The sequence below is a fragment of the Trachurus japonicus genome, chromosome 13 (genome assembly GCF_045865225.1).
Source record: "Trachurus japonicus isolate A0001 chromosome 13, Traja_1.0".
In the NCBI taxonomy this organism is placed as follows: Eukaryota; Metazoa; Chordata; class Actinopteri; order Carangiformes; family Carangidae; genus Trachurus; species Trachurus japonicus.
The window spans coordinates 31,690,395-31,714,543 of NC_140919.1; the positions used below are offsets into that span (position 1 = coordinate 31,690,395).

At 41.1% G+C, this 24,149-nt stretch overlaps 2 protein-coding genes across 4 annotated transcripts; both read left to right on the top strand.

The window, feature by feature from the left end:
- Positions 1–145: 145 nt before the first annotated feature.
- fhdc4 (FH2 domain containing 4) lies at positions 146–6,617 on the top strand. 2 transcript variants are annotated; one of them, XM_085795976.1, is made up of 12 exons: positions 146–266; positions 711–1,271; positions 2,187–2,248; positions 2,932–3,034; positions 3,152–3,237; positions 3,327–3,427; positions 3,532–3,602; positions 3,694–3,805; positions 3,922–3,988; positions 4,073–4,190; positions 4,284–4,448; positions 4,557–6,617. In XM_085795976.1, the coding sequence occupies exons 2-12, from the start codon at positions 900–902 to the stop codon at positions 5,820–5,822; spliced, it is 2,523 nt and encodes an 840-aa protein (XP_085652102.1). In that variant the 5' UTR covers positions 146–266; positions 711–899; the 3' UTR covers positions 5,823–6,617. The 2 variants fall into 2 exon arrangements, with proteins under 2 accessions (XP_085652102.1, XP_085652103.1); XM_085795977.1 differs by having other exon boundaries at positions 187–266; positions 852–1,271.
- Positions 6,618–8,872: 2,255 nt separating this feature from the next.
- On the top strand, positions 8,873–23,887 carry LOC146976292 (tripartite motif-containing protein 3-like). Of its 2 annotated transcripts, XM_085795979.1 has the most exons (13): positions 8,873–9,019; positions 18,058–18,230; positions 18,765–19,005; positions 19,216–19,367; positions 19,488–19,668; positions 19,854–20,583; positions 20,768–20,871; positions 20,961–21,128; positions 21,216–21,384; positions 21,896–21,955; positions 22,200–22,270; positions 22,632–22,772; positions 22,872–23,887. In XM_085795979.1, exons 2-13 carry the CDS (start codon positions 18,085–18,087, stop codon positions 23,022–23,024), a joined length of 2,316 nt encoding a protein of 771 aa, XP_085652105.1. In that variant the 5' UTR covers positions 8,873–9,019; positions 18,058–18,084; the 3' UTR covers positions 23,025–23,887. The 2 variants fall into 2 exon arrangements, with proteins under 2 accessions (XP_085652105.1, XP_085652106.1); XM_085795980.1 differs by lacking the exon at positions 21,896–21,955 and having other exon boundaries at positions 8,876–9,019.
- The last annotated feature ends 262 nt before the right edge of the window (positions 23,888–24,149 follow it).

Here is a 24,149-nt window from a genome sequence, read left to right on the forward strand (position 1 = left end):
TGAACAGAAAACACCTTTGACTCCATCCGACCAGTCAAATGAGTTCTGAGTAAATCCTGGAGTTCCTCCTCCAGCACGAGGGTGTGGGCTGCCATGGACATACAGTATGACTTACCTGGGCGTGTCGTTTACGCGCAGGTAGTTTCGACACTTTTGTTGCATTATCCGGTTTGATGTCACCCTCTTCCTCGGAGTTTTCATCAAGGTGACGGAGGAATGAGACAGAAAAGGGAAAGAAATCGGGAACAAACTCGTGAATCATAAAGGTAAGTTGTTGTTGTTGTTGTTACTTCCTGGTCTGTGTGATTGTTTCACAGACAAGTAACAAACCGCGTGATATAGGCCTACAAAAAGTTGGAGTTGCTTAAAGATTAGGTGGATACGTTTAGTAGGCTACTATAGGCACTTATTATTTCACACAATGTATTCATTAAATAGGTGAACCCCATCCTCTGGTAATTTCTTCATAATAGGCTTGTCAGTTAAAGTGACAAAAACATTCATAAATATCAAATTGTGAATGGCATGACAGATCTGGTGTAATTTCTGTATCATGACTGTTACTTGTGTACTGGATTGTTAGAATGCCAACGACAACTCTTAATGAGCCTAAAACAGCAGTATGGTAACTAACTTAAAAAGTGTGTGATGTGTGGAGAAAGTGAGGGCTGTGTTTGTAAATGTGTCCACACCCTTTTCTGTTTCTTTAGTCTGACTGCATCATCCTTTTTGATATTCTGGAGAAGTCCCTCCGTCACAGAGATTGTGTCACTGTCCCATAAAACCCATCATCCGGCTTATATTTTGCCACATATTTCTTCATTGGCTTTAATCCTGCTTGTCTGTGTTAGTGAGGCAATGTCTCCATCACAAACCCTCTGAGAGGTCTTTGACAAAAGATGCAACCTGGAGGTCCTCCCGCTCCGCCACCACCACCACCACCACCACCACCACCTCCTCCTCCTCCTCCTCCTCCTCCGCCTCCACCTCCAGCACCTGGTCTTCCTCCGTTCCCCCATGGCCCAGGCCTCAATGCCAAGGTTGAACGAAGGCGCTCCCGGATGCGCAATTTCAACTGGGAAACCCTTCCTAAACACACAGTGATAGGAAAACACAACATCTGGACATCAGATAAGATCGATGGGGAATATGAACTGGACACTGATCACATGGAGGAGCTTTTCAGCCACAAGCAGGGACAGCAACAACTCAAGGCCTCGAACCGCCAGAGTCTGAAGTGCCTGCCAAATGCTGCCTCAGGAGGGGAGCTGGTGAGTAGAGTCATTCAGGATACAGGCGTCTCACTTTGCTAAATCACTGATACTTTAACCCCAGTGGTTTGTCGCAATATATTGAAATGTATGGCATCTTTTATTGTGCAACACCAAGATATGGAGATGGATTGATTTTTGTTTTGTGGGTTGGTGAAGTTGAGATAAGCTGAAAACATTCTTACAATGTTTTCCTCAGCTAAAACCCAAAACTGTCATTGCAGCAAACTACAATATAGGATCTCCGCAGTTGAGCTTAATCAGCATATGTCATATCATATGAAATATTTCACAAGTGAGGCTCCAGTAATACTTTTCATCATGTCTTCTCTTGTTCAAGTAGAATATATAGAACTGAGATAAATATGTTTGTCTTAGGAACATCATGTTTTGATTTTGAAACGCTAAATAGAAGGGTGGAGTCTCTATTCTTCATATCTGTTTGCTAAAGGACGGTATATTTGTGTCCTCATACAGCACTGTATTCTGTATACTAGCCTTCTTGTGCTCATAATTCTACCAAAGGCAAGGCTTCAGCCAAAACAAGAAAAAACAGAAATAGATTATTGGATGTATATCAGATGTTTATCAGGTACTGTGATTTCTTGTGCAGATCAGCGAGGTCAAACATTTGCCTGACAGAAGTTGGTTAGGTGTGTTAGTTAACTTTTACTTCGACCCCCATCCCTTTTTCCAAGAGAGACAGAGAAAATGCATCACTGATGGAAAATGGTATCTTTGTGACTGATTGTTCAATACAATCAACTCAAAGAATTCTTAACCTTTGGAATCAACTGTCTGTTTGGAAAGCCAAAGTATCTGTGATACAAAAGACACTGCCCTAGCCAACAGTGAAATTATCTTAGCAACTGACAAGCTGACTTTAACCAGGTCTGTGTCTGTTTCCATTCCCAGGTTTCCATCCTCAGCTCCAAGAGAAGCATGAACATTGGAATTTTCCTAAAGCAATTCAAGCGGTGAGTCAGTGAGTGGTAACTCTTTTAAGGTGTGATTGGTTTTGCACCATAATCTCTTCATGTTGAGTGAAACAACACAGGATCAGGCACATAGACTAGTCTGCAGTATGGCCACTTCATGCTCGCAAACCCTTCACAATCTGCAAGTCCTAGCATGTCTGATCGACATTGTTCTACAGCTCTGTCAGGTTGCCTCCCTTGGATAACCTGCAGTACAGTTGTTGAGTGACATTGCAAATGTATTGCCTAGGGTTATTACACGTACACAACAGAGGCTAACAGGAAATGGAAGTACTCTCTGCCACTGTTAATTGTGATCATAATGATGGTGCATTTATATTTCAACTGAATAAATGTACCAGCAACAAAACAAAACACACATCATCTATCTAGTCCTTTCACCTATTGCATTTTCTTGATTATATCACAGTTAAACGATATTTCATCAGTCATCATCATTCACCGTACGTCATGTGTTTTTTTGAGGTTTGTCATCAGAAGTTCCCGTGTTGTGATCTTGCAAAGCTTTTTGTGCAGGCAGAGGCTTGTTGGTTTTAGACGCCCAAAGTGTGGATTTAATATGACACACACTGTTCTTGGGATGTCCCACCCCTAGAGAAAAATGCAAGTTAATTGGAAACTAAACAACTGAACCCTATCCCTCTGTCCATCTCACTCCCCAGGCCTGTAGAAGACATGATTGAAGAAATTAAATCAGGAAGTAATCTCACCTTTGGTTCTGGAAAACTGAGGGAGCTTTGCAAGTTGCTGCCAGATGAAGGGGAGGTACTTGTGTCACCTTTTATAAAATCTCACCATCGCTACTCATGACAACAGTGAAAATAACAGTACGGTCTGTTTTAAATTTTTGTGGTCTTACTCTGGCTCTTTCAATGAATATAGGTGAAGCAGTTGGTCGCTTTTAAAGGTGACAAGTCCACTCTCCCTGAAGCAGATCTGTTTATGCTAATGCTGGTCAAGATTCCCAGGTGAGCTACCTCTGATGTGCAGTAATCCCAAGTGTTACATGTTAAAATTGGTGGTGATTGATTAATGATGGATATTTTATGTCTGTTAGTTATGAAGAGCGTCTCAGCAGTTTGGTGCTCAAGGAAGAATTTTTCCCGCTTGTGGATGAAATGAAAGACTTCATTGGCACATTGACAGCTGCTGGAACAGGTATTGTGTGTTGTCCTGACTAAATACATATGGCTCATTACAGATTTTGAGCAATTTTATTAAAGTATTAAGATTTATAATTCAGGCTTTGTGTCTTCTTTCAGAGCTATTGGAGTCTGATCATCTCCATTCTGTCATTCGCCTGGTGCTGAAGACTGGAAATTACATGAACGCTGTGAGTGAATAACATGTGACAGTAGAGTCTTGGATGACTTCCCTTTGTAAATGTGCATCTCTGATTCTTATTTTGAATAATTTGATCATAGGGTGGTTATGCTGGCAGTGCGATTGGCTTTCGAATGACTTCTCTGTTGAAGTTAGCGGACACCAAAGCAAATAAACCGGGAATGAATCTCATGCATTATGTTGCGATGGCAAGTATCTTTTATTACTTTAATCTGATTGCAGTCTATAGTTTGTTTTTGTATCTTTGAAGTTGAACATTTTTTTTCAAATGTGATTTTTATACAAACTTTCATTTTCACAACAGCAAGCTCAGAAGGCAGATATGGCTCTGCTTAGATTTCCAGAACAACTCAAACACATTGAGGCAGCAGCAAGGTAAACAATCTGATTTTACAGCACTATTCATATTTTAAACTTCTTTATTGTTACTATGCCTAATTCTTTTTTTCATTCTCTCAGAATAAAAAAGGGTGATGTGGAAACAGAGTTTGGAACGCTGGTAAAGAGAGTACGAGATGCCAATACGGACACGGTGAAGCAGGAAGACCTAAAGGCACAAATGGAGAAATTTCTAAAGGTGAGGAAGTCTTCTGTTAAGTATTTTAGCCCAGCTCATTTGAAACACAATGCTGATAATGGTATTTTCTTGTTTTTTTTTATTTCTATCTAGGAGGCTGAGGTCTGCTTGACAGATTTGGAGACTGATCTACAGGAATTGCAGTCAGTGAGTAACTCCGTGGCAGAGTACTTCTGTGAGGACCCAAACAAGTTCAAATTGGAGGAATGCTGCTCGATTTTCCACTCCTTTTGTGAAAGATTTCTGCGGGCCATGCAGGTGAGCTTATTCTCTGGTATATTTTCATCAGTTGAGGTAAAATTAAATAAAAAGAAGAGAAGCAAATTGAACTCCCTATCGATTCATTAACTATGTGTTTTTCTGCAGGAAAACAAGGTGAGAGAGATGGCTGAGGTGAAGCGAAGAACTAGAGAGAGACTACAAATTGCTGCCAAACGCAGGTCCACTGCTACCTGTTCCACTCGAGACAAGGAAATGGATGGAGTTGCATTAGAGTCTGTCCTACAAAACTTCCTAACCAATCGTGTCTCCCGAAGGAGATCTGGAAGGTCCTCATCTAATAATGGGAGCCCCACAAGAGGAAGCCCCAACAATGGGAGCTTATCGGAAATAACCTCACAGACAAATGTCCCATTTGGAAAGAGAGGTGGTTTATTCAGAGCTAAGGAGATGGGCAAAAAAGAGTGGAACTCAGCAGCTGAACTCACTGAAAACTTGCAAAAATCACAAACCAAAGTCCAATCAAATAATGAGGAAAGCAAAGCAAAAGATGACTCTCCTCATGAAAAGGAGATTAAAACTTCAAGAAAAGACAACTCACACCCAACCAAAAGGACACCAAGCATTTCCTCCTCAGTAAGAACTTTTTCAGTAACTGCGGACGATGATGAAGAAGATGTCCAAGATAATAACGAGGAGGAAGCCCAAAAGTTGCGTGAAGCATCAAGGAAAGTGTTGCGCTTCCAGAACAGCCGTGGCAGTGTCTCATCTGGGGAATACTCTCTGGAAAATCAGAAATCTCCTGGAACAGGTACTCGTTTACCTCGTCAGCGCACCTTTGATGAGGACACAGAGAAGTATCCTGGAGACCCGACCAATGAAGATTTGGTTTCATTTTTGCTCAATCCTCCATCCACCTCAAAACGAAACCTAGGCCGCCGCTATACCCTACCTACCAAAGTCCCAAAAACTGAGGGAGAGGAAGATGATGTTTGGGAACAGCCTCCAATCAGAACTCCCAATCCTGTGACAAGAGAGAAAGGAGCCCCATCAGCAGAAAGTGCTGAACCGAATCCCTCGCATCAAGTGTTTGATTATACTGATGTATCTCACAATTTAAAAAAGTATGGTGCTCAAGACCAGAGTTCTCCATCAGCAGAAAAGAAGAGCAAGCCAAATGTTTCTTCAGCCCATGTTTCCGACGAAGGGCTTGTGGAGCAAAGCCAACAGGGCAAATCAAAGGATGCTGGCAGCCACTTGCAAAGGAACAGTGAAAATAATCCCCCCAGGACTGCATGGATTAAGACCGAGACCTCTGGACTATTTTTTAACTTTTTTAAGCGCATTGGAGATATGGGCAAAACACAGAACAGCAAGGACACTGCTCCTAAGGGCAGTGATTCCAGTGTATAGACCTTGGAAGATGTCAAATTCAAAATCAGGGAAGCACATCTAACTTTAGTGTTACCTGTAATTAACACTATCAAGGTGATGATGTATTATTTTAATTGATAATGGATTGTAAACGTTGTAAAGAGACTGAAAGTTCTGAGAATGTTGTTGAAGAGTGCATTTGCTGAGAAAAGGGTGTTTTGTATGTTGGACCACTAGATGGCAGAATATGACAGTAACGTTGTTCAGAAAATATGGGTGTTGTTAGTTTGCAGGCTATTTGTATATTGTCTCCTTGACAAAAGAGTGATAGACACACTCACTTCAAAACATTTTACCGATTTTCATCCATAGATAAAATTACTTTAACATGACATTGCTCTCACCAGTTGGTTAAAATTAGTTAATGTGTTTTACAATGTCAAATGGATGTTGATTGGGATGATAAGATGATAGAGTAATCAAACTGTGTTGAAATCTTGGTTTGATTGTTATTTTTGATACTTTGATAAATGACTACCTGAACTGTATGCTTGCATACAACACTGTTATTCTCAGTTTTACAATTATGAATCTTTGTGTTTTCCTCTTTGTTATCTTCCTCTGTTGTTCTCGCAGTAGCATGTCAAAAATGCAGAAGGCCGTGGATGCTCTCAGGGTCTTGCTCAATTCAGCCATTGTTTCAGTCTTAAATGGGTCAGTGTTACAAAGGCAGCCTGTATCTGAGCAGAGCTGAACTATGGACTGTTGGTAGCAAAATGAAGGGTGCTGATCCCAAGACAGTTGAAGGACTAACACCTGGTTAACTAATATGATGGATACTGACAGCCTTCCTGTACTTGTACACCATCAGACTACAACCCACAACGTAAGAGCAGACACGAGCAATCATTGAGGCTACAGCTTGTGCCAATACATGTAAGAGTTCAGAATGTAGGTCCAACCAATGATATTGCTTTAAAGTTGACATCGACTTAGCTTTTCATAATAGTTCTCATTTAAACACCAACTACAGAAGTCTGGATCTTTTTCTATTTATTTGTGATAAAATATTTATGTGAATCATAACCACTGAAATTACAACAATATTATTGTCACTAAAGTGTAAGTTGTCAATTTTTTTTTTTTTTTGTGTCAGGTCAGTGAGAATGTTGAATAAATACACACAAATACCACACAATTTTCAGTATTAGAGAAAATACAAGAGTATTCATATCTTTGTAGTTCAGAAATAAAAATATCAACTACACATTACATCTCTTTTTATTCAGCGTGTTAAATGTGTTTACACTTATAGATGTAGCACTGTGTTGTCCAAGGTAGAAGTCGGAAAACATTTAAAATGTGTAAAAGTACAGTCTATTGTTATCTCAAATTAGAGGAATGCTGAGAGCTCTTCCTACTGTGCTTCTGAGTTGCAGGTCACACGGCTATGCAACGCCTTAGTGTAGTTTATTTAGTTCATTCAAACAAAATAATCTATCAAAAGACAACAAAAATAGCATGTAAGGAACAATTGCAACATAATGAATCAATCAAACTTTATTTATCGAGCACTTTTCCTATAGACATGTAACACAAAGTGCTAATGACACTATAATGTCAGCTGTGAGTCTTTATTAGTCGTGAAACCTGTTTTAAACTGGCAATGTAATTATAACAAATGCCATGGCATTGTACCGTGTTATTTTAGCGATCATTGTTTCTGTTGCATCATCTTTTATGAAAAACGGTGGGCCTACTGTAACATAGTCTATTATTTGATTATATTACATTGTCTAGCTGTATCTGTCACGAGGTAATTGCAAACAATAGCAGGTATTCTATTATCAATTGCTTTAGCAAAAGCAGTTATGAAGAAAATATTCTCAATTGTCATGGAAAGGCCATTCAATTCGAAGGTATAATTTCTCCCACACAGATTTTACATGTTGTTATGCTATTATATGAATATGTGATGAAGCAGTTAGAAATTTGGATTCCTCAATCACTGATAGTACCTTGTTATAAGTTATTCAAGATGTGTCGGTCTTGGCAGTGAGACTTACCCACAGTTTGCATTGTAAGACCAGCTCACTGCTGCTGTTACTGCCAGACTGCAGCAGCCATCTTGACTAAACTACGACGATGGAAGCAGTCTCCATGGCAACTCCACGTTGCAGACTGAAACCCAGAGATGACTGTGTTAGCCCCTCACCCCAAGCCCCACCCCCAACAAACCCCCCATCACCTGCACCATCATAGCAGCCTCACACAGTGCATCCACATTACAACACACTTCCATCTTTTTTTCATTCATGCCTCTCACTGTCATCCACCCTCTCTTAGGTCTTTACCTAGAGCAGCTATATTGACCCATCCCCCACTCCACCCCACAACTAAACCCTTAGAAGAAGATTTAGTATCTATAGAGACTCTCTTTGTTCTTCAATTGTCTTTCTTACTCTTCTCTATACATTGTCTATATTCATATTTAGCAAGACTCATCAAGTGTCCTGACATCAACCAACATACCACCACCTGACTCCACCCCGACTACCAGAATAAGCAGGACTCCTGCTGATTGCACACCCCCCCATCTCTGCCTCCCCTTCAGCCCCACTTTCATGTCCCTGGCATCATAGATTCTATAGTCATTATCAATTTCCCTGTTTACCATTAATTATGTAAGGAGCTCATGAGGTAAGTTCAAACAGAATATAACATAAAACATGATGTGAAAATCTCATCATAGGCACTGTTGAGTTTGCCTGATTGTTATTTTCAGTGGTGTATACCTTTTGTCTTTACACTTGAATAATTCTTTGTGCCATAATAATTCAAGCTTTAAGGTAATAAACTGCACCCTTTGTCCTTTTAAGGGAACTGGGTGGTATCTAAGGAAGCCAAACCCCTTTGCACCAGACAGACTGTATCTCTCAGTCGGTTCCTGAGATTTTATTCTTTTGCATATTCCCTGCCCCCTCCATATGCTATTGGGTTCTTCAACTCCTCCCATCGGCAGTCCGACCAATGCTGCGTGTAAGCCACTCCCCTAATCTCCTCCTTTCCCTTCTCCTCTTCCTTACTGTCCCCTTCTTCTCCCAGACAGACCCTGCCCTTTCCTTTCTGTCGCCTGGTCTGTGGATTCTGTTGTAGAGGATTGGGACACTGACAATGGGAAGATTTCTCTACGGCCTGCAATGCTGACACTCCATTCCCTCCTGCTGGGAATTCATGTGAGTACAATCCGAGCATTCACTTTTTTTTTAATGGTATCGTATTTCTGCTTTCTCATCCTGCTTGTGCCATGATCTGTAGCTCTCAATAATACAATGACTGAGATAGGAACAGATGAATAATTGATTACTCCATCCCGTCCAGCATCTGTGCATTGGTAAATCACAGAGAGGGTATACCTATTAACCATTGTGCCCTCTCTGTTATGTCTTTTATTTTCAGCATTCATCAGTCATTGAAAACATAAAGTAAAAGCATTTTACCCTAGTCTCGTTTAAGAGCAACTGTTGCACTAAAAACTCCCCCTGCTCTGATTCTTTAATGCTTCCTCAACCAGCCCACACACTTCTCCATTTTAGCTCCTAGGCAGCCCTGGCTGTCGCTCTGTAGCAGGTGGGCATCTCTGCTGCAGTCTGAGGGCTGGGCTCTGTAATCAAGCATACATGCTCTTTTGTTTAGGGGATTAGTGATCTTTCATTGCTTTGCCGATCTGAATTTGTATGGGGTGTACTGCTGGGAAGCTATGTGAGAAACATGTGAATCAGCGTGTTGTTTGCTTATGTCACTCTGTGTTGCATTGTACTGCAGCAACAGCCTATGCATCATTTCCACACCTCTGGCCTAGTCTGTGAGCAGATGGTTCAGTGGCTCTGTATTGATTGTTCTTTTGTTGTGGAAGATGGCTCATCTTTGTGTAAAACTATCTCGAAAAGTCACATGTTGGGTGAGTGCAGCTGATGGAAATGTTTGGCTGGTCTTGCTCTGTTGGCTGCCTGCTCTGGGTCACAGCGAGGTTGCAGACGGTCCTGGATGTTGTGCCTGAGGGCAGATAATTAGCCGGGGTTATGTGTCTGTCTTCGGGCCTCAGGGTTCTGTTCAGTATTTAAAACGTGGGCTTAGAGTTTCAGATAATGTCTGTGTTCTTTAAGTAGTCGGGCCCAGCAGCATCCCAGACACAATGCTAGTACACAAAGATTGTTCGGTAGTTAAGCCACATGTAGGCTGCTCAAAGTGTAGCTTACAAGGGATCAGATACAGTCTGACCTTTGAATACTAATTTGACCAAAGACAGACATGTGGCAGTAATGAAGATGTAGCATGAACCTTACATGTTGTCAAAATCAATTCCCTGTGCACCAACACAGAACAGAAGATAGGCACATCAATTAACTGGCTGTAGATAGTTAATTTGATACTCATACTTAATATCCAGTGATTTAATGACTTAATTTGCAGATATCCCCATCATGTGATACCTCTGTGGCAGTAAATTTTACTAGACTGTACTAGGGTTTCTAAACCTGTGCACTGAAATTAAAATATAATTGTATTCAATTTCAGCTGTAGTAATTCACCTGGCTCCTCGTTTAAATTTAAAATGTATTTTCTCATTAAACAAACAGAACATAGGTTTTTGATCTTAGTCTGGAGAAAAACTGATTTCCCACGGAGGACTGTAAGGACTGAACTGATCTGGACTAATGTTAACTATTGCAGTATAATTACTTTGCTATGGGCCCCTACAGAATCATGATAGATGCAATAAAATACTTATTGGAGTTAATAATAATGCAACGTAATTTGATTAAACCATGTGTTCTTTATTTTTTTCCATTATTACAGTTTTAAATCACCTCCTCAATACAAATGGTTCATGGCTCATTTTCAAACCAGGACTACATATACATATTGACCGGTATCGATTGTATTCCATTCATTATACTGTGTACTGTGGTTCTATACTCAAGATTGATCTAAGCTAACCGTCAGACTCTGTAATTTCCCCTCCTTTAAGATGGATTTTCCTGAACCAGTTATTTACAGTTTGGCCATTTTCAGTGAAGTCAGCATTTTCACCAGTAGGACATTTTCTGTGGCATCATAATTATATCATGAGCTTATAAAGAAGGTTGCAGTCACATCAGAAATGACACAATGGATGAAGTATAGTATTTGGCATTGTGAACAGAAGATGAACACAGATGATGGCAGCCATTAAGGTTAATGTTCATTGTGTTTTACATTTGACATTTTGACATTTAGTTTATTGAGCATAAATGATTTCACTATATCTTTTAATGGTTTTCTTTATTGTGATGGAGTTGCTACAGTAGCCTACATTACATCAAATTACACATTTGTGTTGTTCAACAAACCATTATTCTACAATCACAAACAACTCATCCCTCATTCTTAACATTTACTTACCATGTTATGACGTAATTCATATTGTGTTTAAAATTTGTGGCAATGCTGATAAACTGGTAATCAAACCTTCAAGCAATGCATTGTCAGTGGATAGGACTACATGTACCAGACATTATGTGATCATCTGAGTCATCACAGTTACTGTAGCTCTTACTGCAGGTGGACAAGGGTCGCAGACAGCAGCCTGTGTCTGTGCACTGTTCTTTTTATAAAAACTGCAGTGCATGTTGTGCCTGCAGACACATTGCCTGCACGCTGCATTGTCTCCTACCAGCCTTTGTGATAGTGGTCTCACAGGGAGAGACCCAGATGTCTCATGACTGCTTTTTTCGTGTCAGTGTTGATTAAAAACTCACTGGCATGATGTGGTCACTTTTCCTCTTATCTTCTCTCGTGAGTTGTCAGATCTTATCAATCTAATGTCAGAAGAGAAGAGTATATAAGATGAGCTTAATGTTTTAGCCCTTTGAAGTACAGTAACTTGTTTAACTTCACATTCCAGAGTCAGTGGAATGAGTTCCTTCACATTTTCACTGTTACCAGTGCACAGACTTGGTCAGCAAATTGTGGCGTATGTGATTTATGCAAATTAATTCCTATGTGCTCAGACTCTAAGTCTGACAAGCACAGAATACAAATGCAAACACTGAGCCTAGTTATGGGTAAGAGGATCTCCAGGAAAACAATATAATGAAACCAAAAGCAGTGGGTTAAATTGTGATGTCTTGACTCTCATACATTATATCCACACTGTTTTTCTTTCATTATGTGAAATCCCATGTCTACTGCCATGACTGTTCTGACAGAGACTGATGCATTGAGACAGATTCCTTCATTTGATGCAGTGAGGTGTAAGGGGAGCTTGTTAGTTTGAGGAGCAAAGGTTTCTGAGTTGAGTGAGTAATGACTGATGAGTCATCATAGAGCCAGGCACCCTTGCTGGCCCCTCAGCAGCCCCTCCACACTCTCCAAAACACAGAGATGTACCTTCAAAGATTTGATTCTCTGGATTTCTCGTGGTTCAGGTCTACATCAGATGTTGTTGTTCAAAACAGCACAAGGGGTTCTTTGGTTCATTTAATGGTAGCACAAATTGGACAATGCAGTCAGTCATGCTTGACCTGTGTCTGAATTAGATTCCATCAGATATCGCTGCAAATTGACATAATGATCACATGTTTCCCATTTGTTTGGAGATTCACTTCCTGGTGAATAACTATTCTCAGACTTCATTTGAATAAATTATATGGACAGTTAAATATCAACTAGACAAAGCACAGTCTTTGCAGCAATGCAAATGAGATATGACCTTTACAGTTCTATAGAAAGGAGTTCACATGGTGTTTGTCTTATGTAATTATGAGCAGAGATAAGTATCTTTGATAAGGATCAGTGGAAGTCTGGTCCACTGCAGTCTTTCTCACTTTTACTCTTTCTTCTCTGTCTCTTTTTCTCCCAGTCAAACACAGACATCACACTCCAAATGCATCCTTAACACTTCACACAGGAATAATGATTGCATGATGACACATGCATGGTGGTACAACAGATGTGGATTGAAGCATTAAAATACAGCCTGTATTTAAACACAATCTTGAGAGCACATCATCAGGGACAACACTTCCCACTTCAGGTCATGTTTACTGGTCTGGCTACTGAGATGAACTGTTAGAAAACTCTTGTAGTCTTAAGTCTGTCAGTCTGATGACCTTTCTGTTTTGGTAATGCAGATATCATTGGGTAGTAACTTGGGAGATTTATGAATGTCTTCTCAATAATGGTGCATATAATTTAATATAAACACAGACTTCAAATACAACATGCAGTAGAAGGTTCTTGCCCCCTGTGCAAACAAGGAAAGGGAAAAATACTTTTATGGGCCTTGGAGTGCAAACATCCTGGATTCCTAAACAGTCATAGCCCGGGAATGATATTAACAATCTTCAAATTACAGCCTGAAGCCTGCTTGAAGCTACAGTTTACAGCCTTTGTAATTCACCAGTCTATCATATCACAAATATATGATACTGATGGACATTTGAATAACAAAGGAATTCTCGTATCTTACATACATTTGTTCACAATATGATAGGCTATATGTCATATCATGATATGAAATAGCAGACAATCATTACTGATCAATGATTACACTCAGCGCTAATATTGAGCCAAACATACTATTCATCTCATCAGTCAAATTATTGTCACCAATCCCAGAACAGCAGAGTGAGTGGAATTTAGTTTGTAATGGTCAAAGCATCAGCAACACAGCTATGTTTCTAGAATCATGTCCCAGTTGTTCAATACTGGCGTCAATGGGTGTTGTCATGAGTTATCTTTGTTAGGAACAATTCAGTCAAAGAATAAAGAAATAGTGGACTTGTATCCTGGATTGTTTTTTATGAACTGACCTCATAAAGAAAATACACATTTAAAATCATATTAACATGTTTTATTGTGCCAAATTGACTTTTTACTTGCTGAAATGGACCCGGTTACATTTAAATTCAGTTTTGGTAGGTATTGGACACTTTGGGAATAGCATGATTCACCCAAGATGTCATATTTTATATGGTCTCTCTCAACAGTATATTATGTAATAGAGTCCATGAATAATTAAAAACTGGGTGAGAGAAGTAGTTCTTCTATTACCTAGTCTGGCAAATTTTGGGTAATTCTAAGAGGCGTGATTTGTCATCCAAAAAAGATAACATCACTCATTCTATCCATTAGTCACAAACCCCGTTAAATATCTTCATTTCATTTGTTTTACTATACAAGGTTGTGAAATGTACTGGACGAGCAGACACAAGTCATTACTTTTTGTGTTATGGAGGACAAAGAAGCTTTAGAGTTATGATTTGCAGAGAGCATGGCAGCCCTCTGCTTCTGGAATACACAACTAGCAATGGCAAAAACAAGCAGCTGTTTATGGGAGAGGTGAAGAAGAGTGACGCATGGATACCTGCCTTTGTGCAGCAGAAAATCTGAGAGTAATGTTTTCTCTCAGTATGAGCTTGCGTTGCTGAAACTCAATTAAACTATTCATATTACAAGTCCCTGTCAGGAGAAAGGTGTTAAGTACACAAACAACTCTTCAAGTATGAAATACCTCATTATACCCTCATGAATTTCACTGCTTCACTGGTGGTCTTAGCGTTAATGTAGTGTGTGAGTTCATGTACATTTACAAGTGGTCTGACTCGGATTCAACTTGATCGGGCTAGATAGTGTCATCAGAGTCTGGGAGACACATTATTCCAGATGGCAGACGGGGTCTGACCCTGCACGAGGACGTTAAGCCACTTAACTGTAATGCCAGGTGAGAGTGGCAAGAGGTGCTTTGCAGCTGAATTTACAAACATTTGCATTGTGTGGATTTCGTGCAGGCGCCATGTTGCATCGTCACAGATACACTACAGAGAGAAAACACTGTTGCACACTGACTTGGATGATTGACCTCATCTGTATGAAGTGCTGACCGTACAGTTCCAGAGACCGAGCCTTGAAGAGGATATCTGGTCCCACACTGCCTCATTCAACACAGTCTTCACCTAAAACACTCGCAAATGTAGGTGTAGACTGTGATGAATGAGGCAGCATGTGACCAGATTCAGGTCTGCAGTCTGCACTCTACTGTCACTCTCGTTTATGTTTGGATTTATCAGTCTTAGAAAGGTTTCACTACATGTAAATCTAGGAATAACTGAGCCCTTTAGAGCTTTGCCACAAAGGCTTGTCTCATATTTAAACCATCGGAAGTGATTTCATTGATGTTGTGTTTGTCGTTTCTCTTTTTTTTCTTTACTTTTTGCTCATATTGTCTCTTTTTGGAGCACATGCATAGCTACCAATTCGGGGGCTGTCAGTATGAGACTGCTTTTTAAGTAAGATCCTCTTTCTGTGGTGAGGCGAGTGGGAGGAACTGAGCTGAGGAGGGCTGCTGAGGGAGGGAGGAAGGGAAGCATAAGGGGGTTGGAGGGGGTGGGGGGACAGCCAGCCAAGTAGGGAGGAGCCTGAGGGCTTTGGCTCCTCAAGCTTCCTCCTGATGTCACCGTTCAGCTGCTGTAATTCAGTGTCCATGTGAAGGGAAGGCAGGCCAGATAGGGGAGGGCTTTTGGGGGGAGACAAGGGGAGGGGGAGGCAGAGAGGGTGGGGAAAAGGCTGGTTGTGTGGACAGTGAAAGGGCTCGGCAGAGCTCCTTAGTCAGTAGGCCTTGTAATCACTTGGCAAGTTGCAACAATAGGGCCAGCGTGCCTGAGAAAAGCCCCATCTGCAAGGCGTCTGGGGCTGAGATCAGGCCTGCTAACGCTATGAGTGCATTTATGTGACCGAGAGACAAGAGAAGGAAAGAAAAAGAGGTTGAAGGCAGCGAAAGATGTGGGTGGGGAGCTGTGAGTAGAGAGCTGGAATGCCATTGTTAGAGCTCACAGAGGGACAGCTGCCTCTGAGGCCTGCTAGCTCATGTGAGACAAGCAACCCAGCTCACCCCCTGACCCCCCGCCATCTCCCCACAGACAGACAGACAGGTGGTGCCTGAACTCAGCCAGCTGGGAGTCAAGGGAAGGAACTAGTTTTTGGGGAGTGGTATTTTAAAGCTTCCTCTTTCCTTATTCTCAAGAAAAGGGGCCTAGCCTATGTTTGTCAAGGCACCGGTCAGAGCTGAAACTGAGAGTGTGGGAAGCCTGTTGTTGGTGCTAGACGTCATGCAGATCTGATAATTTGAACCACCCTGGGTCAGACTGAGAGAGCATTTGTGAAGATGCAACTTCAAAGTACAAACCCTGCTGGTGGATCAGCGGATCAAAGATCAGACGAGGCTGAAAAATTGTACAGTCATGGGGCTGTGACGCATTAGGATGTGATGGGCTAGTTGACAATGCTCTCGGAGGAAAGGTTTGTGTGTGTTTCTTGGATAAGTTAGATGTAGACAATAGCTTTTGTTTGGTTTTTAATTGCAGTTGTGTAACATTAAACTAACACTGAGTCTTTCAGTTGAGTAAATCCATTTTCTTAGTGCACACTTGGCTTTTGCCTGGTCTGTCTTTAAATTGCATTCAATTGCAATTAATGGGTTGTTCCATATCCATCCTGATCCATAATGTATACTGTTTGTTTTATTGAGTCATTTCTCAGCTACATGAATATTATATCATCTGTAACTGAGCAATAATATTGTAGGAACTGACAATGCACTATATTCTGATCTAAAGATATTTTTTGGGATAAAGATAGCATCTGTTCACATCTGAAGTTTTCTTTTGGGTTTGTTCTTTTGTAGGTGCTTCAAGTCAAAAATGACAGTTATGAAAGTTCAGCATCTAACTGATTATAGTAGCACCATTACTTCAAGCACAGCATTTCTCTGTGGTCTATCTAAAGCTATAAATATGAATGTAAACGTTCTGGTTTTTTATATTCTTCCCTCCTGAAGTGAATTTCAGTATACTGCAGTTAACCTTTTTTGGAGTAAGAGTGACTGAAACAACATACTATACATGCAGCAGGACAGGACAGCATCCAGTGTTTGTTTTGTTTGTTGGAGCCATTATGTTGAAAAGGATCTTCCATGACTATACCTCAAATTATCCACATCCTAAAACCATAGTCAGACAGGATGTTGCTTTTTGATGTTACCAAGGAAAAAGAGAACACATCTGTGTAGGAGTAATACATCCAACTCAGGATCCAACATTTATTATTGGATTTATTTATTTTTTACTTTCTCTTTGAAATGATTAATTAATTTGCCTTGCATGGGTATTACAGAGCTTCAGCATGCCAGTACACTGCTGATAAAGTCTTTGTTTTACACCACTCCTTGACTTTTCATATAAGTACTGCCTCTCATTCAAGAGGCACAATGCAGTCTCAAGGTTAGATGAGGGAGGTGCATTACAGACATAGACAGTAACAACAACAGTGGCTTATGAAATGAAGACGATATGAATTATGAGTTCTGTGCTATCTTTTTTACAGATCGCTGACAAAAGGTGTTGTGGTAGACAGAAGATCTCTGGGTGTAAACCTGAACACATATACTAGTTTCTGATTTTGCACAGGTGAACTAAGCACCTAAGTAATTTTACAATACAAAACAGATACCAAGCAAATCAGTAGCTGGACATGAACCATACATTGGTGTAATGTTTATTGACCATTACAGCATTGTGTCTGTGTCTGTGATAGTCCATGTAATCCTTTAGGCGCTTATTTACAATATGACAGATGCACTACATGCCATTGGCACACTGAGATAATCTGTGCTTGACCCACTGATACAATTTAATGTAACAGCAAATCTGCCATCTGAACAGACGGCAACAGAGGCATCCGCTCTCCAAACAAATGATGTGCTTTATGGTAAAATAAAGTCAGGAATGAAACGTAAGATACACTTCAGCACTTTTTGTTGACAGTGTAACATATACTCCAACACCACTGCTAACGCAGGCATGTTGGCTTTGAGGCTGCATAGTTGGGTTATTTTTTCCCTGTGGTGATGACATGTATTAATGTTTCTTCTGCTGCATTAACTTGATTAGTGTTTTCACTTAAAAAGTTAAACAGCTTCTGGGCATATGGGTGTTTGCGAGAGAAAAAAAAAAAGGCTCATCACACACGGCTTCAAAAGGGAGGGAAGGCATTAAATGCCAGTAGACACAGGGCTTGGATGAGGTTTTATAATGTTAACAGAATAATGACTCATTTCTTCCTTGTGCTCTTGCTGAGGGTAAGTGAATACGCCCTCCTCACCCTCGCCCTGGTTTGAATGTTTCCTCAAGGCTTTCCTGACCTTTCTCCTGTTTCTTCTGTCCTGTGTGTACAGGTTAAGTGGTCCCGGTGCCCCCTTTGAATGTCCGTCACTATGGCTAAGCGTGAGACTGGCAGCACCAGCCCTGTGGTTAGGCAGATAGACAAGCAGTTCCTGGTCTGCAGCATCTGTTTGGACCATTATCACAACCCCAAGGTCCTCCCCTGCCTGCACACCTTCTGTGAAAAGTAAGCTCTTAATCAGTCAAGCTTTATTTGTACAGCACTTTTTCTACCGCACAGTTCAAAGTACAGTTCAGGTGACTGACAGTAGAAAGATAAACACCTAAGCAATAAACCATGTTTCAGCAAAATTAAAAGATGAGACAACAGAAGTAGAATGTATGCCTTTAGCTTGTGCTTAAAGACGTTACATTTAATGGCACAAAATCACCCCACTTATACCAGCTATTCTCACTGTGGCTTCTGCATGATGTAAGGCATCAGCCACTCTGAACTTGGCTGCAGGAAAACAGACAGCATACTTAATGGCACAGCATTGTTGGCAGCCAGCACTGATTTCCACAGCTTTGCCTCGCAGTTCTTATAAATAATTTGGTGCTCTGTTGTGCCCAGTAAAAAAAAAAGACTAGAACGTCCTTGTCTCCTATGTCAGTCTAAAAGACAGATTTTGTGATTTTATACCATGTTGACAGGTGTTGATAGGTGCTACTACAGATTTAGCCCTCTAATTCATCTTCTTTGTATTGTGTGTCTGTGTAGATGTTTACAGAACTACATCCCTCCCCAGTCTTTGACGCTGTCCTGCCCAGTATGCAGACAGACCTCTATCTTGCCAGAGAAGGGTGTGGCAGCCCTGCAGAATAATTTCTTCATCACAAACCTAATGGAGGTATTACAGCGAGACCCAGAATGCAGCCGACCTGAGGCCTGTAATGTCTTGGAGTCGGCCAGTGCAGCTACAGCCTGTCAGCCCCTTTCCTGCCCCAACCACGAGGGCAAGGTGAGTTGATGCAAAAGGACAGAGAGTGTTATGTAACAAGTAAAATCTAACAGAGATCAACCGCCAAATTCATGGAAAACACAATACTCTTTTGCAAGATGTCAATGTGAACATTGCTGCGTAATGTGTGTTGAAATAAATGAAATGAATAAAATGTATTCATAGAAATGTGACGTTCAGTTGTCTCTTGCTCCACTGCACCATCTGCAGGTGATGGAGTTTTACTGCGAGTCGTGTGAAACAGCCATGTGTCTGGAGTGTACAGAGGGAGAACACAGGGAGCATGTAACAGTTCCTCTGAGGGACGTGCTTGAGCAGCATAAGTCAGCACTAAAAAATCAGCTGGACACTGTGCGCAACAGGTAAAATAAATTTTTAGAACTTAAATTTTCAACTGTACTGTCAAGTGTCCTGAAGGGGAAAACCGATACCGAAAAGTTTTGTTTTGTGTACTACTGTTTTCTTTTGCTTTTATTTGGCAGACTACCTCAGTTGACGGCTGCCATTGAGCTTGTGAATGAAATCTCCAAGCAGCTCACAGAGCGGAAAAATGAGGCAGTGACTGAAATCAGTGACACTTTTGATGAGCTGGAGAAGGCCTTGCACCTGCGCAAGACTGCTCTCATTACCGAGGTGGAAAACATCTGCAGCACTAAGCAGAAGGTCAGAGCTTGATCTATGCATTTCTGCAATGGTAGCAATTAGTCCAGTCAATTTTTAGATCATGATATAAGTTATCTCAATGAACCTTTCGGATAGAGCTGGTCTAGACCGTACTTTGTTACAGTGTCCCACATTTTAGTCCAAGCATCACTAACTGTCTGGCTCTGCCTTTTGAATATTCTTAGGTGCTTCAGGCGCAGCTGACCTCTTTGCTTCAGGGCAAAGAAAACATTCAAAGCAGCTGCAACTTCACAGAGCAGGCCCTGAGCCACGGCAGCGCCACCGAGGTCCTGTTGGTGCAAAAACAAATGGGTGAGCGGGTGAGTGCCCTGGCGCGACACAGCTTTCCTGAACATCCCCACGAAAATGGACATCTGGAGTGCCAGGTAGAGACAGACGGACTGAGGCGCTCCATCCAGAACCTTGGAGTTTTGATCACAACCGGGTCTGTGGGCCATACTAGTGTTGCCACCGGTGAAGGCCTTCGACATGCACTGGTCGGCCAGCACACCACCGTCACGGTCACTACTAAAGATAAGGATGGAGAACTGGTAAAGACCGGTAATGCTGCTCTGAGGGCAGAGATTATTTCTGCAGACGGCGTGTGCAATGAAGCCGAAGTGGTGGACAACAAAAATGGCACCTATGAGGTGGGATATACCATCCGCTCAGAGGGAGAATACACCTTCTCCTTGCTGCTATATGAGCAGCCTGTGCGGGGGAGTCCGTACCGTTTGCGTGCCGTCAAGCCGTCAGATGTTCTGCAGTCACCAGACGATGTGAAGAGAAGAGTGAAATCCCCGAGTGGAGGAGGAGGCCATGTTCGACAGAAGGCTGTGCGCAGGCCCTCCAGCATGTACAGTACCACCAAGAAAAAGGAAAACCCAATAGAGGATGAGCTGATCTACAGAGTGGGTGGGTGAATAACTGACTATATCTGTTTTTACTTGAGTGCCTGATGATGCAGAATTTTAAATTTTAGCCTCTTCTGTGGCACAAAATAGTTCCCTTTGTTTCCTCTGTCTGTTAAAACTAAATGTACAACAGAGCTAACACATGCCAAGCTCTGAAGCAACCTAATGTCTCATTGATATGACAGGAACAAGAGGGCGAGATAAAGGGGAATTCACAAACCTGCAAGGCATCTCAACCTCCAGTAATGGTCGGATCGTGGTGGCAGACAGCAACAATCAGTGCATACAGGTCAGTGTATGTTGAGCTGCAATTAAAAATGTAATGAATTAGTCCATTGTTTTGTTTGTGGAGTAAATGATTTGTCTCCACCTGTCCAGGTATTCTCAAACGATGGGCAATTTAAGATGAGGTTTGGCGTCAGAGGTCGTTCACCAGGGCAGCTTCAGCGTCCCACAGGGGTCACAGTGGACATGAATGGTGACATCATCGTTGCCGACTACGACAACAGATGGATAAGCATCTTCTCCTCGGATGGCAAGTTCAAGGTGAATGGTCTCATCCGAACAAGAACAAGTTTTCACTGTACAACCAAACACAGAGAGTAACCAAAACCTTCCATGTGGCTGTCACAGAACAAAATTGGTGCTGGAAGATTGATGGGACCAAAAGGCGTGGCTGTGGATAAGAATGGACACATCATCACTGTTGATAATAAAGCCTGCTGTGTCTTCATCTTCCAATCAAATGGGAAGTTGGTGACAAAGTTCGGAGCCAGGGGAACGTCAGACAGACACTTTGCAGGTAACTGCGTTCCGCTACAAGTAACAAACTGAGTAATCTTTTCATTAATGATTTCTCTTGTAGGAAAGGACTGGGATGCACAGCAGATGATGCTTGATGTTTCAGGGCGTGTGGTTGGGCCAGATTTACAGATTTCATTTATGTTTCATACTTTACAGGAATGTTGTATTTATTTGGTGCACAGCATGTTTCACACCTAACGAACTGATGTATGCATGTACTGTATAGCTCAGTCAGTTATGTTCTTATTGCATTGATAATCTAAAGCTGTAAAAACAATTACCTGATCATCACAGTGCAAGGCAGAGTTGTAAATTCAAAATGCACTCTAATGCATGCAAAAGATGTGATGATTCTCTTCTAGCCTTTGCCAAAAAATAACACTTGATAAGATTTGCCTGTATTACTGGGATCCCACATTGAACTGGCTTGTGTCGAGAGCAGTATTTCAGTTGAAACTCACCCGTTCTTTCAATTTCATTTCTCACTTGGACCTTTTCTTTTCTTTTAGAAAAAAGTGGTGCAAACATTGCACTGGAACAAAAGCTTAGTAAATCTGGCCCTGTTTTCAGTAAGTAATTAATTCACTGTGAGTGTGAAGTAAAAAAAAAAATCTCTGTTCCTTTACATGTTGATGCATCAGCTCTGTCATGTCCTCACGTCTTGTCCCATGTCAACTCTCCGAGTGTCTTTGTGACCACTGTGTCTGTTGTTTTCAAAGTCCAAAAATAGTGCGGAACTTCCTCTCATGTGTTGTAAAGCAGTGGATGACTTATCTTTCCTTTGTTCCCCTCTGTCTCCTCTGTTGCTTCCAGGTCCTCACTTTGTGGCCGTAAATAACAAAAATGAAATTGTGGTAACAGATTTCCATAATCATTCAGTTAAGGTATGGTCCATTGCAAGCATGTGTATATTCTTAACTGTATTTATCTGTATTGGAAGTATTGTTAATAAATGGATTTCAGGAAAAAACATCTATACTTTAGGCAGTTTTCAAAGCTGTGAAAATGAAAACTAAAATAAACAATCACTCAGTTTCAATTAAACCCCTCGAAATGGGCTGAACAACCAAAGATTAACATCCAAAAACTTAAAAAAAAAAAAAAAATGGCTGTTCTTACGAATCAGAAAGTTAACAGCTGTTGTACCAGACTGGCTATGTTGCTTGCTATTTTCCAAAAAGTATTATTATTATATGCGACAGCTGAATGTCATTCTCCCATTTCCCTGTTTAATCTCTCCTGCAGGTGTATAATGCAGACGGGGAGTTCCTGTTTAAATTTGGCTCCCATGGAGAGGGGAATGGACAGTTTAATGCTCCAACGGGCGTAGCTGTGGATGCCAATGGAAATATCATTGTTGCTGACTGGGGTAACAGTCGGATCCAGGTTAGTTTGACAGAACTGCATGTCCCTGAATGCAAGGATCAGATTCATGAGCATTTTACTCAGTGATTCAACCTGTCCTTATGTTGTCCCATCAACCAGGTTTTCGACAGCTCAGGGTCCTTCCTGTCCTACATCAACACATCAGCGGACCCCCTTTATGGTCCCCAGGGCCTGGCCCTCACATCTGATGGCCATGTGGCGGTGGCAGACTCTGGTAACCACTGCTTCAAGGTCTACCGCTACCTGCAGTAGAGACCTGAGAAAGCCATCTTCACCACTGCAAGCACTGACAACGACACAACCAATGTATTCCACAGGGTGCAATGACCTTTCCAATTCAGCCTTTTGATGTGCACATCAGCTGATCTCCCGGATATAGTTAAGTGTCTGAATCTGAGTTTACTCTTTATGATGTGTATTGAAGGTTGGTTTTAAAGTTGGATGATGTAGCGTCCTTGGGACAAGTAATGGACATAAAGCTATGGACTGGTTTTAGAGAATGTACAAAAGCATTTTTTGTGTGTTGTACACTGTTGATGGTATTATTACACCACACTTTCTGTGAGACCGGACAGGGTAGGAGATAGATTGAAGTATTTAATGAGCCATAACTTGTCCAAATGCATGAAGTTTTATTTTATCTTAATGCCTAGGCAACAACACAGTGTACCTATCAGTTGCTTTTCTCATGAACTAGTTAAAGCTTACAGTGAAATTAACAGCGCTACGCTTCTCTAGCAATGAAATGTAAAATTTCTCATTTACTGACATCTCACATACAAATGTCACCACCATCTGTGCATTGATTTGCTGTATGTACTGTACATACATAAATGTATATTGTGTATATTAGATGACTCAGTATGTATGTGCTATGATTTTGAAACACACAGCCTTTTGGCCATTCAGAGAGCAGCAGTCCAGGATCCCAGGATTTTAAACATGTGTGTATGGCAGCTGTTACAAAGTGTGCTTTTGAGACATACCCAGCACATGCTTAAAAGACGAAGTGTGTCATATTTATTGCTAATGTAAGCAGCACAATAATCATTTTTGTTAATATTTGTTGTTTTAAAGGGAAAAAAAGAAAATGAAAAAAGCTAATTTAATTTATTTTATACACTATTTCAGCATTTACAAATTATTTTTCTAAATTGATGTGCTTTTTTTGTTGGAGCTTCACACTTGTTCCCTTGACCTTGAAGGGAAATTCCACCTTAAAGCAGAATTCAGTGTCCCGCGCTCACATCTGGAAAGTTTTAGACCTGTGTTTTAGCACATGAGCAGCTCTTTTCCAAAGCTACAAACCCATCTTAACTTTCATTTGAGATGTCATCACAAAGAGAGTTTTGTAAGTTTCCCTGTTGAGGGTGAATG